The 14,190-nt window shown below is 39.0% G+C and overlaps 1 protein-coding gene across 1 annotated transcript in view; it reads right to left on the reverse strand.

Moving 5' to 3' along the window:
* Positions 1-4,343: 4,343 nt before the first annotated feature.
* The window catches only part of fig4a (FIG4 phosphoinositide 5-phosphatase a), a 45,894-nt gene continuing 36,047 nt past the window's right edge, over positions 4,344-14,190 (reverse strand). Inside the window, exons 22-24 of the mRNA XM_034900372.1 lie at positions 10,865-10,950; positions 8,812-8,886; positions 4,344-5,098 (exon numbers count right to left, since the gene is read on the reverse strand). Of these exons, the coding sequence (XP_034756263.1) occupies positions 4,921-5,098; positions 8,812-8,886; positions 10,865-10,950 (339 nt within the window). The 3' untranslated portion in view covers positions 4,344-4,920. The remainder of the gene's footprint in view (positions 5,099-8,811; positions 8,887-10,864; positions 10,951-14,190) is intronic.

The following is a 14,190-nucleotide window of genomic DNA, read 5'->3' on the forward strand; positions in this document are numbered from 1 at the left end:
TCTGTGTGAAGTAAAAACCTCAATACAGAAACGTGCTATAAACCTTGAAATATGTAATAACATCATGAATGGTAACAAGCCTGAGCTTACTGCAAAGTTATCTTGAGTGTTTTGGTAAATTAATAAATTAATGGTATCCCAGAGTTTCATACCAATAATATATGTGGGATGAGTCTTAATTTAGTGCTCCATGATCATCCACGTGCTGTTCCGTCCCCTTTATTCTTACAGCCTGGACTTAATTTTTTATTTTATTTCTAAGATTATGTTGTGGGCATTTTTAGGTCTTTATTTTGACAAGACAGCTGAAGAAATGAAAGTGGAGACAGAGGGGTTATGACATGCAGCAAAGGGACACAGGTCGGAGTCAAACCTGGGCCCGCTGCGTCGAGGAGTAGAACATGCTAAATATGTGCTAAACCGTCAATGTGGGGATGTTAGCATGCTAATGCTAAGATTTTGCTACCTCTGCAGCGTTGTGGAGGAAGGTCTGGCAAAGCGAGACTATGATTAGCTAGCTCAAAGCAACACACGTGGGGGCCGTAGACTCTTAATCTTATGTGTGTCTTTTCAGGTAAACTAGACAAGTCTTTATTTAGTTTAGTGTTAATCATGCTAGCCAGTATGCTAGCTGTCTGAATGTGTTGCCAAGGCAACAATAGTAGGCTTTCCCAGGTTTGTTCAGCTGTAGATAATTATTGGGTTGGAAGTAATATCATTGGCAATAACTTGCATAAATAATTAATGTTACAAGTAACGACTGTAGTTTAACCAGGGGCGTTTCTAACTTGAGAAGGTTTGGGGCTTAGCCCGGACCTATTTAACTAAACTGACTAAAATGCAAAATGGGGATTGGCCCATGTTTATTTTAGCTGATTTTAGTAGGTAAATAGCACCAATATTTGGCCTAATCAGAACTGGCCTGTCAATCCTGCAGATTTGTGTGGTGACCTACCCCAGAAATCCAGAGTTCTCGCAAGAGCACAATTTGAATTTGCTCAGCAAAGTTACCCTGGCATCGAGTAATGCTGCTCATTAACTATACCCTTGTAGCCAAGCTGCACCAATCACATCGGTGTATCTGATATGATCGCCAGAGGTGAGCTAAACAGATGGTGATTGGTTGTAGTGTTATCCGATTGCGAGTAGTTATGGTGCTGCCCCTCGAAATGGGCGACAGCAGAAATACACGGCGAATAAATGCGTCACATCTGCCGCAGAATGTCCACAGCACAGTGCGTCCATTACGTGAAGCACAATGAAATAAGGCAACTTATGATTTCGGGAGTTTACATAGGCTATTGTACGGTTTCATATTTGTCAGTCAACTTTTCAAAATACAATTGGTGCTACACTCTTCACATTCAGGACTGAAGCCCCGGCAAAATTGGCTGAGCCACGTCTGAGTTTAACAAGTCAAGTGTCTAGTGTAGTGTTTGTTGTGGGGCCATGGAAGAAAGTAAGCGTGAGTTACAGCAAGAGTGGACAGATAAATGGAGCTCATGTAGGCGTGACAGATGGTCTGGAGTAGAAGACCTGCTAACAAGCTAATGCACAAAAAGCTGTGATCTAACTCTGATGGTACAGTAAATTAACAACCTCAGTTCAGCACCAAGTTGCTTTCCATCATTGCAGAACCAGTTTCTAAGTACTGTGTTTTGCATACCTGCAATGAATTATCTCAGAGTGAGACATGCCACGACCAGGCTAAAACACTGAACCAGAATGTGGGATATCTGTTGTTTACCTAGGAACAAACATCTTGTTCAACCCAGTAGGTACTGATTGTACTGTACTTCTCTTACTCTTTGTGTATTTGGCTATAGCCATCACTCTTTTTCCTCTCTTTGAAACATTTTGAAAGTTCTGATCTTTTCTTCTCATGTGCCTGTAATTTACAAACCCACCTTTAACTTAATTATCTGCTCTTATTCACCACAATGTTTACATTTTTATTCTTCAGGAGAATTGTGATTCATATGAACATAAATCTGAAGATTTCTTAATAGTTGCAGCCAGTTATTTGGAGGATATCTATTTTCTCTATTGCCAAATAGAGCTACATTTATGGGACTGTTATGAGGAAACAACATATCTTACCAAAATTCTTGTACCAAAACATATTTATCTCTATCTTATGCACCAATTAAAGGTTGATAAAAAATGAATGAAATGTGGAGAGACAGGGTAAGGTAGGGGGAAATTCAAAGCAGCATGGCAATATGGTAACCAGTTTTGGTTTCCAGGCAACAGCTGTTTGGCCACCTTTTGTCAGTGGAGAGGGGGTTGTCTACATTCATAAGCTAAGTGGTCACATGAAGTGCCTAGTGACTCATGTCAGAGACCTAGGCGGATAACTAACCACACACAGGACCAAAATACATCTCAGAATCATTTCTGATTGTCTGTGATGGACTAAACAAAGAGAATTTCTACCTAAATAGAAGCACTGCACTACACAAACATATTCAGTTATTTTTTGGGAAAACCAAGAAAAAGCTGCCCCCAAAATATCAGTGACTAGATACAGTTATTCATCAATACCCATGTGTGCTGAGAGGTTTCAATGTAATGAGACACCGGCCATTAGAAACATGAAAACATGAGGAAGATCAGGGCCTTACACAAATCTCTTTTCCCTTCAAAACAGCCCCTAACACCCTCCAGTCCCACAGCAGGCAGATACAGAGAGCAGTGAGCTCATTTTTAAGAGTGCACACACGGTCTCACATGCTCATACACAAACATACCCTTTACATTAAGCCCCTATAAAGATACTTACTCAGGAAAAGTTGATGTCTTCAATTAGAACGAGAAGAGGCCAGTAATGAAGCTGCAGAGTGAGGGAAAATTCAAATCATGGAAGATAGTACAGTGTAGTGGATGGTTATGGTTCAACAGGTTGAGAGGAAAACAGATGCGCAGTAGAAGACTATGAACACATTGCAGGGATACCTTTACTATAAAGAGGCAACACCTCAATTTACCCAAAAATGTCTACTTCTGCTTCTCACAAAAACAAACAGTTGTATTCACTTAGACACACTATTGCACCTGAAAAAAAATCAAATTAGTAAATTACTTACAAAAGGAACAGTCACGTTGTCTTATAAAAGGTGTCTGAGGCACAGCCTTGATTTTACAAATGGGCCCAAACAACACAAGAGGACTGAAGCACGTGAGAGAGAGGTGAGATAACCTTCTCTCTTTAGTTGATATAATTTAAGTCCTGGATTGTATTTTACATATCTGCAGTGCACGCTCAACATTTCACAGCAACTTAATTATAATGATAGTGCTACAGGGTTTGAAAAATATGAAGCATATTCTGTCTGATCCATCTTTCTTAAAATTAATTTGGTTTTAAATGCAGTGAAGGATTTTGGTTAAAACATCTGCAGCCTCTGCCCCCCCCTCCCCTCCAACCAGCCAGTTTGCTGACTGAAAGTAAATATGTATTACAGGAAAGGCAGTATTTCACACATTTCACATTTTTAGAAACTGTTTGAAAGCTGAGTTCTAAAGCTAAAGTAAGTGAGAGCAGTGAGAAGGAGAAAAGGTGAACAATGCAATACATGTTTTGAGAAGAACAATAGAGCACAGACACATATAAAGAAAGGAGCAAAGAGGGAAAAGGACAGTGTTCCCGAGTGCTCAATCAAATGCCACATCATGTTTATACTGTTTGTACATGTTTAATTTAGAACTACTGGTCATAATCAGAGGACATCAAATAAATGCATTTAGAAAAAAACAGATTTTTTAGGTGTGCAGCTTTGTAAACTAAGAATGAGATTTGATAAAACCCCCAATATCAAAGTCTCAGTGATGTGAGAAAAAAGGCAAACAACCTGGATATACATTTACAGTACATGACTTACGTTATGCAAGCCAATTGTTTCAAATAGTTTTTTGAGAGCAATTAAGGATAAACAATATATATCCTGGTCATGGCACAGTGGTTAAACAGAATAAATTAAAAACAAAGATTATAACTCAAAGCACATCTGAAATGGAATTTACTGAATCAATCATCATAATCTTTGGGCCTGCCATCATATTAATTATATTCTATAATAATATTGTTTCTAACACTTAAGATGCAAAATACTTAAAGATCCCATATTGTAAAAAAATAAAAAATAAAAATGTTTTATGATTATAAAGCAGGTCAAGGTGCGGTATAAATATTGTGAGATTGAGAAATGCACGCAGCCCATATTCAGAAACTGTGCCTATAAACGAGCCGTCAGAACTTCCATACAACAGTGATGCCGTTACTGTGTTGTTACAGTCATTCCCCGGCTCCATTGTGGTGCAGAAAAACAGAGGGTGCAGATGCGGAAGACCAGGAAATGCTGACCAATCAGAAATTACTGTTTTTTTTTTTAAGAGGGGGACTTAAAAAGACAGGCGCTAAAAAGGAGAATTTCAGAAAGATGCTGAATACAGGTATACTCAAATATTTGAACATAAAATCACTTTAACATGTTTTAGTAGAAACCTGTAATTCATATGAACATGGAAATTAGCATAATATGGGACCTTTAACAGTAAAAAGTATATCAATATACATGTTCCAAACAAACATTTAGTTAAATAAATTTAATTAAAAGAGTTTCAATCTAAATTTAAGTGGAAAAAAACAGAATAAATAAAAAGCACCAAATAGGTACCCTGTTGAGGCATGTCTGAATGAATAAAAACAAAACTGACATAACTGAATAACATTTGAAGCTATTACTGTAAAACACACAAATCCCTGTTAAAAAATGAAATAAATCAACCCGCATAGTTGAGTCCAAATACAGGACACATGTGTTGTATGTGCAACTTTATGGACTTTCTACTCCCAGCACTGGATCCGATAATCTGGATTTGCACATCGGTAACAGAGATCCAGTTCTCGATGTCTGTGTCTCACATGTATCTGTTCTTGACGTACTCCCTGTACATCAACATGTCGTCCCTGCACAGCACCCTCACCTGACCCTGCCCCGTCATCACATGGCTCTCAAACTCCTCGCGGCTTTCTCTGTTGACCTGCGGGGGAGAAACAGCGCAGATGCTGTCCTCAGGGAAGCAGGACACCGGCTCTCTGAGAGAAAGGGACAATATGGAGGGAGAAAGACAGAGGCAGAAGCATGTTCAAATAATGGCTGTTGTGGAGAACATAGCACAATTAGTATACAGTAATCTATAGTTGTCACAAGATACTAAAAAGATGCACTAAAGACTAGAAAAATGTTTTAATCCAACCAACATCATCTTGTGAAAATGTACTGGAGAGAGTGAGTCATTAGGATGACTCATAATAGAAACATAAGGATTGCAGAGATGGGTTTTTTAAAGGTGGAATCACTCATATTTCCGCTGAAACTAGACTGTAAAACATTTCTGGTCTTAATCTTAAAGGGAGATTTATTAACTGCGTGCTACACAGGTTATCCACTCAGTCAGCTAGTTCAACAGCAGCTGAGGCCCCGGAGAGCAGCTGCTCAGACACATGGTTGCATTACAAATGCACCTCCATGATTATTGGCTGTATCCAAAAAACAACAGAAGCTCTGGTAGAACGAGGGAGCTTTAAAATTAGGAATTTAAGTATGCCAGGGTCCAGGCACCCAACTTGAAACCAAAGATGCACTGTCACAAAGTGACCAAGAGGCTGAGAGGGTTAAACATATGTTTATGGACCAGCTGAAGCCAGGTTTTCATCCAAATGTAGCGCACATTTGTATTTAGGAATTGTTTCATCAAGATAACAGCTTGTTGTCCAGTTAAGTGCCATTTAGTCTCGCTTTGCCAGACCATCCACACGCTGCAGAGCGGAGGAGGGTCGGACTAGTCCACATAGTATTCTGGGATGGGAGAAAAACGTGCTCTGGTTTATTGGCATTTCTTTAAACCAATCACAGTCATCTTGGAGGTGCTAGGCACTGGACAGAGCCGCTTCAAAATAGTTGCGCAAGACAAAACTCCAATTGGACAGATCTGTCCAATTTGTCTGTACAAATGTTTTGCTCTGTGAAACAGACCATTGTCTTGATTTGTGTTTTGTCTGTTGACTTGTGGAGACACTTCCCACACAGCTGACACCTCAGCAGCTCCAGCAGATAATCATTACAGCCTGTCAACAAGTGAAGTGATGTGAAATGTAGAGTAAATCAGGGAATAAAAAAATGTTTTCCTTCCTACACTTGTCCCACTTGCAGAAATTGATCAATAGAACATTTAGTAAATGACAGATTTTCATGTTTTCACAGAATTATGATGTAAATTTAAGTGTCTACATTTTTTCAAATCAAAATATTTAATTTTAAAACACGTTAAATCTTGCTGAATCAACTACCAGGTTACAAGGTGTAAAGGTGGCCATAATTACACTACAGCTTGACAACATGAATACTTAAAAGAAAGTGACGGATCTGTCAATTCATCTGGATCTGTGACTTAAAAGCTCATTATAATTTGAGGCGGAAACAAATCACCACACCTCACTGATGCGGCTCAACAGGAATCCGCCACAGTAATCACAGCCTTTCCGGTTTTATCCCCACCAAATAAGTCAGCTTTGCCTATGCTTGATCAGTCAATGGAGGCCCTACACAGAGGGAGATGTCAGACTAGGGTTCCAAATGGTGAAAACGCATTTGGGGTGTTGTAAAAGCGTCTTAGAATAGCACTGTTGCACAACAAAAGACACACCTGCCAGGGGACATGAGGATGACAACGGACGGACGGACTAATGAATGAGTGATGAAAGTTGAATTTATAGGCCTACGAGGAGGGATGCAAACTGAACAAAAATGAGAAGATGTTGAGATTCCCTGCTGACTGAGTTTGCTCTTGCACACAAAGCCAACATCTGCATGTCTGCCACATTTTTCTAAAGTATTTCGTTCACTTGTGCTATATTAAAAATGTAATTTCCTTTGAGCAAACATTTATGTAAAAAAGAATTGCATGTTCAAAGAGAGACACAAAAAGTGATGTGTTCACTCTAAAAAGGTTGTAAACAGAACTCTAAAGATTGAGTCCGAGGACCAAAAATCCATCCAACGTCCTATCCTTCAATCTTCTCTCAAGTCACCAATTTCCATGTTATCATCATCACAAAAAGACGCACCACGAGCGAGTAATCAATTTAACTGTCCAAACTGGGCTTCATAAATACTTTTACTAAAAACTACAAGACAGAAGCACAGTTCCTCAGAGACTGCAAGGGTCAGTTATGAATATGTTTGTATGATCGGTTTTCTTTTAAAGTGACAGCAAGGCAGTTTTGATTACCTCAATGTCTAGCAGCTGAATTCTGGACCAGGTGAAGTTTATGGAGGGAATTGTGAGGGAGACCAAAGAGGACAGCGTTCCAGTAATCCAGACGGGAAGTGACAAGACTGTGGACAAGGATGGCAACCATGCATGGGGGGGATTGATGTTTTGTGGGTGGAAGTAGGCAGACCGGGTAATGTTATTGATGTGGGATTGAAAGGATAGTGTGCTGTCAAAGATGACACCCACACTCTTAAACTTGGGGTAGGGTAAATCGGAGCAGTCATCAATAGTGAGAGAAAGACTGTCGGTTTTGGATAGAGTGGATTTGATGTCAATGAGATGAACCTCGGTTTTATTACTGTTATATGAGGAAGTATTGGGTGAACCAGGTGTTAATTTCAGCATTAACATGTTATCTCGCTTAACATCTACGCTAACTATGGAGTAAAAAAAATGGTTGTAGGGGTTATGTGCTAAACTATTCTTGGCTGCTGGATCGTCTTATTTAGTGTACAGACATTAAAGTTTTTTAAAGATCATTTTTGGGGGGAATTTTAGGCATATATTACATAGGACAGACAAAGACAGGAAAAGGGGGAGAGAGAAGGGAATGATACGCAGCAAAGGGTGGCTGCTGCGCCAAGGCCCACGCCTTTGTGTACAGTTATATGTATATATACCAAGAGCAAAAAGAGAATACATTTTAAGGAGATATCTTTACAAGGCCTTTTGTCATTGTTTGAGAATGTGTGAGCGAGAGCGAGACGTGGAAAAAAGGAGAGCAATACAAGGAGGGAAATTGCTAAAGTGTCTGTATGGCTGCACATTGCCATCCCACGTGTGGTTGAATTTTGAATCTGGCTAAGAAGAAAAAAAACGCCTACTGGTTCAGGGCAACAGCGAGTGGGAAGGTGAAAGGGTGGACTGACAGGCAATTAGTAGGGATGACAAGAAGTATGGTTATAAAAGATGGAAATTCAACCCATAGCTAGAAGACTCCCTGGAGAACACTTAGAGCGGGTAACTATGTTCACTTGTCCCATGGCAGCTGGGACATTGTGAGACCCCTCTCTCTCTCTCTCTCTCTCCCTCTCCCTCTCCCTCTCTCTCTCTCCCTCCCTCTCCCTCTCCCTCTCAACCTATTCTTCTCTGTACTGGGTACTGGCTCTGTACCTTCTCACTCTTTCCTGGCTGACGTTGCCTCATTCAACATGTTGGATGTTGTGCGGTTCAGGCTCTAGCTGTTTGACATCCTCCTGGATCCATCTTTTTCATCTATGTTCACATTATGTATGATTTTGTCATTTGGATTGTCTGTATTGTAATTTAAAATTGTCTTCTCTGTAAACACAACAACAATCTACTGCACATCGGTCTGGTAAAATTGACTTGGTATTTCAAATGGTGGGATTATAACTCCAAACCCATATTGCAACTTAATGCTGAACATCACACGTGAGTGAGGATTATTGAGTTTGGGTTTTTCTTTTTGTCTGCGTGTGTTTGGGTTCACTAGTCACATGTTTTACTCACAAGCAGATGATGTTTGCCAGGTTTATGCGTTCAGTTCTTTCCACCCTGTGCTGGCTCTCGCCCAGATGTGCAAACCTGCAGACAAAAACAACAGCAAAATGAAATAGACAAATATTCCTGCAAAATACGCCAAAAGTCCACAGTATGTGCATATACTAAACATATGTTTGTCTCTGCCTAATGCACCTATCTTCATGATGAGTCATTAAGAAAAGGTAATTGGGTCACAGCGTTATTAATCTCTAAAGGACCCTTTCATTTTAGGTTGTACTTTCGATACAAATACTCTGAGATGATCTTAACATGTCTGTTGGGATCTTAAATGTCATCAAATCTTAAAAATTTCCCTTAGGATATTTTTCTCTTGCGAAGACACAATATTATAAAACAGTTTAGAGTTCCCCTCTGGTTCTTGCTTATGGTTATTTAATATTAATGCACTGATTAGCAGAGCTTTGGCTGCAGCTAACATCTTTAGAGCCATTCCAACTTTCAGCCTCGATATTGAGTAGAGTTTTATTCTCATTGTGTGCCACTACAACAGGAAGATATGAAATTTTTTTTTTAAATTTAATTCCCCTTTTGCAATAACACGTCTAAACCTTTTTGACATGTTAAGACAGGGAGATGTCAGGTCTGGTAAATCTCAATAATTCTAAAGCCATGATCAATACTATATTAATCAACTGTTTAGGCTATTTGTCATTTTTTAAATGTGGGGATGTTAGTTTAAGTATCTGTCTGCCTTTCTTTCATTACTGATCTCTTACATCTCTCGACATGCACAGATAATTCCTCAACCAGTTGCTTTCAGTTTATCTGAACATAATGACATAGTTATAGAGAGCAAGGACATTTTTTAAGCAACATTGATTTTGACACCATACTGAAAAGCCAACATGTCTGGTGTTTGCGTTGGATCCTGATCTGTGTCCACACAATCTTTTGTTCTCCGACATGTTATTCATGTTTGGTTCATGTAGTTCAATTTCAAATGAATGGTCCAGACAGTAAATTACATTTTTATGATTTGCAATGCTCATGAACTTAAACATTGTATTTGCTCAAATATAAGTGTGTACTTTTTAATCTAAAAATGGTAAATAGTTCTTCCAAGAAAAGACCATACACTGACTACTGAAATAATGGACTGGGACAGTCATCCTCAGTGGGTTTAGCACAGCAGCAGCAAGCTCTTAACGCTCCATTAAATGCATCACACAGTATTAAAAGTACAGTTTGCATCCAAAGGACAGATAGCTGTGTTCGTTGTGACGGCAGCTATTCACTCTAGCTCATCAACATGGTTGGGAGCAAACAGGGAGAAAAGGACAAGATGAAAGAGAAAGGCCAGCCAGGACATTAGACTTGGGGAGTTAAGGAAGGGAGACGAGGACACAAAGCAGTGAGTTCACAAATGGGATGCACACAGCAGGGCAGAGTTGACAAGGTCATTGACATTTTTTTCAAGACCAGTTAAATGGGCAGATGCAGTCAGTAAACAAGGCTGCTGATAGCTTCAACTTGGCACCAAAACATGCTAGACCTACAGTATACTGAGAGCTAAAGGCAAAAAACTAATGCAGCTTGAGTTGGTAGATATGACCCAACAAGTACCCAGCATTTGTTTGGTTGTGTTTTATTTTCTCTTGCCTACAACAACCAATCAGCAAACCGTTAGAAACACCTCTCAATATTATGCAGTCTAGTTCAACACGCCTGCAAGCTACAAACTCACTAATAAAAAAATTAAAAAATACATATGTTATCTTAAGACCTCTCTATCAGTGTCAATTAAAAATTAACAAGTTAGAAGTTTACCTAATAAAGTGGTCCCTAAGTTTCTGAGTTTCTGCTCCCTTGGAACGGAGTTCTGCAAGAGAAGCATGACATGCCTCGCTCGCCTACAACTCGATGACTACTACATTATCTAAAGTAGTAAAATAGTAACTTAAAATATTGTTAGAGCCCTATACACTGTGGCCAGCCATTTTAAAATGTGTGCATTAGTTGTAATATCAGTGCATGTGTGTGCAAGCCTTGTGTTTATTACCTTTCATAAATGAGCAGGTCTTTCTCAGCAGGAAACTCAGACAGATTGAGTCCATAGGGCTCCTTAACTGACTGCTGCTGGATCTCCTAAAGAGAGGAGAAGGGAAAGATAAAGAACCACAGTACATGCGCAAGTGACCGAGACAGAGAAACACAAAAAGATTTTAACAAAAGTTTAAATGGAACTTATAAAGGAATGTTAAGAATAATACAAACAGATATGTGTAAGTAGGTAAAGCCCGTCCAATCAGCAAATTAAATAGCAGCAACTCAAAATATGAAATGACACAGACAAGGTCATCAGGTCCATCCGCTTCTCTACAACTAATTCCCTACTTAACATGGCCCCAGGAGTGTAATTTAAGTAACTATAAATGTATTTTGATTGTTGGTGTCTGATGAGGTGGTTTCATGTTCAGGGACAGTGTCCGCATGGGGGACTTGCACACAGTGTCCAAAGGTTTGTAGAGACATAATATTTAGACATAAACAAGAGATCAGTTTGAAACGGTCAGACCGGTTCAGACTCATTCTAGGCTTTACATAAGGGCTTTACATTAAAAAAAGGTTATTGTTATATAATTAGGAAGTTTGAAAATCTATTTACAAAAAAAGCCACAAAAATTGGGGCAAAATCAAGTTGGAAGATAATAAAATCATAACCAAGGGCCATTGATCATGAGGGTATGCTTAGGTTGGAAACACACTCTTGCACAATATATGAAACAAAACCTTCTATTAAAAATCCAATTAACCAAAAGAGATTAATGTGGTTTAATCACCTTAAACTATGACAAGAGGAAATAAAACTCCTGCCAAGGATAATTCATGATTACACAACACTATGAGAACAGAAAGCAAGAACATCCTAGGATGTATGCATCTTTAAAGTAAGTAACATTAGGCCCAAATTATAAAAATAAAAATAATTTCTGCATTTCGTTTTATTAAAGTTTACCAAGATGTCCAATCCAACCAGCAATGATATTAGGTACTTCTGTGATCCATTCAGCATTCCTATTAAGCTCAAGGCTGATGATCAAATAACAGCTCAGTGCAACAGTAAAAACAACAGAAAGACTTTTCTGGAAACCTGATGAACCACGCAAACAACAGCAGAGTGAGGTGGATTGAGACCAAGATGATGAGACTGCAGTAGACATGTGCTCACCCAAAACCAGGCGATCGAAGAGGCGAGAAAACATTGTCTGGTCTGATTAATCTCTGTTTCTGTGTTCACATGCTGGTGGTAGGGCAAGAATTTCATGTAAACAGCATGAATCCATCTTAACTGGTGGTGTGGTGGGAGATTGCGGGGATGGTGTTATATTGTGGTTGTTAGTGTTTTTTGGCACACATTGGACTCTTTCATAACAACTGAGCATGATCCGACTACTGCAGTGTAACCCATGGAAACAATTGATCGCCTATATTATGGTTTATGTAATGTTATATTGTGATACGTGCACACTATTGTGTGATTCATAGAAAGTGGTTTGATACACCATTTACAGAGCCAATAACCATAGGATTTTTAATTGACAATAGGACAATTATGGCCAAAATGATAATCATGATTATTTTGATCAATATTGAGATCACAATTATCATTATTATTTGTTGATTTTAACCAAAACAAATTTTATTGTCACAGGCTATTTATGATATTTAATGGATCAAAGTCTTAAAGCTAAGTCCACTAAAGTGGGCTAAATGTTCAGTTTTAAGTCAGCAGCCACTTTTCACAAGCTCTTTTATTAGAACAGATTGGGATTAAAACAAAATGCAAATACAAGGTTTCCTTCCCTGTTTGACAATATACAGCTGCAACACATGTAAATGAAAATTATCTGAAATAAATAGCAAAGGATATATATATTTTTCTTAATTATCTCTGAGAAAGCTCCTTCACTTGTTTTCAACAACAATAACCAACTGATTAAATGAGATAGGGAGGGAAGATGAGTGCAATGGACAGACTGACGGCTGACTCATTATGAATGGGTCCAGCACGTGTCGTATGGCTGGACAGCGGAGTTACACACGTGATAAGTCTGTATCGTCCATAGACTGTTAATAAAATCTAGTCTATGGTATCGTTCGGTAGGCTCTGTCTCACACGCTATTACTCTACAAACTGAAGTTAGTTGTATTCACTTCAGGGTTTTTTGCCGTGGCGGCCGCAACAGCAGAGTTGCTTCTCATGCTTAACAATATACAGCTGTGTTAATAACAATTAAAACTGTGGACAAATCAGAAGTGGAATGGCGCTGTTGCCGCTGTGTCTCTCCGTGTTGCTGGGAGCCGTGTGTGAGTTAATGGGGGCGGGCCGTACGGAGAGTGAGAGGAGAGATCCAAACACAGGCACGGGTTTACAGAATAAATGGGTCATGTAACGCAGGTAAAAAACAAAAACAAAAAACAGACCATTGTATGGTATTTCTGAAAAGGAAACAAACATATTTCTGAGAATTTCTCCAACGCAGGTGTGACATAGATTTTACGGTAAAATCTGCAAGAAACAGTTGGACTTGTTCAGGATTTCGCAAGTTTGCCGTGCTTAAACTAAGCCTTATAGCGACGACTATATTGTAGTGTAAAGAATAGTACTTCCACTCTTGGTAATGGGTAACCAGAGTACAAAGTCACATAATTCTGCGTGGCCAGTGGTGGATGAAATAGTTAAGGAATATGGTTTTGCCTGTGTAGAATGCTACCATATTAGTCAACAAATTTTGGGTTTCCACAAAATGGTTCATTGATTAAGCAACGGAATGCGGGAAATATCATTATTGTTGGCTAAAACAAATATTGAATTGAACTGAGTGACTTGGTAACATTTGGGTTATTTTTGTTAACATTTTTTGAGATTAGGGTTGTGGCCATTCCTGGAGTATTTCTGAACAGGAAATTAATATATGTTGGAGAATTTCTTCAACGCGGGTGTGACATAGATTTTATGGTAAAATCTACAAGAAACAGTTGGAGCTGTTCGGGATTTTGCAATGTTTGCCGTGATTAAACTAAGCCTTATAGCGACAACTATATTGTCGTGTAAAGAGAAGTACTTCCACTCCTGGTTATGGGTAACCAGAGTACAAAGTGACATGATCTTGTGGGGCCCATGGTGGATGGATGAGATGGAAAAGACATGTGGTTCTGCCTGTATAGAGTGCCTACCTTATTGGTTAACAAAGTTTGGGTTCTAATAAAAAGGGTAATACGCCTCGATAACGTGTGTGGGGCAGCGGCTTATACACTTCCCATACTAGCAGCATAAAATCTGCTATTTTATCTGCTTTTATCTGCTCTTTAATGTTTAATTTC

Source organism: Etheostoma cragini, chromosome 18, assembly GCF_013103735.1.
Source record: "Etheostoma cragini isolate CJK2018 chromosome 18, CSU_Ecrag_1.0, whole genome shotgun sequence".
NCBI lineage: Eukaryota > Metazoa > Chordata > Actinopteri > Perciformes > Percidae > Etheostoma > Etheostoma cragini.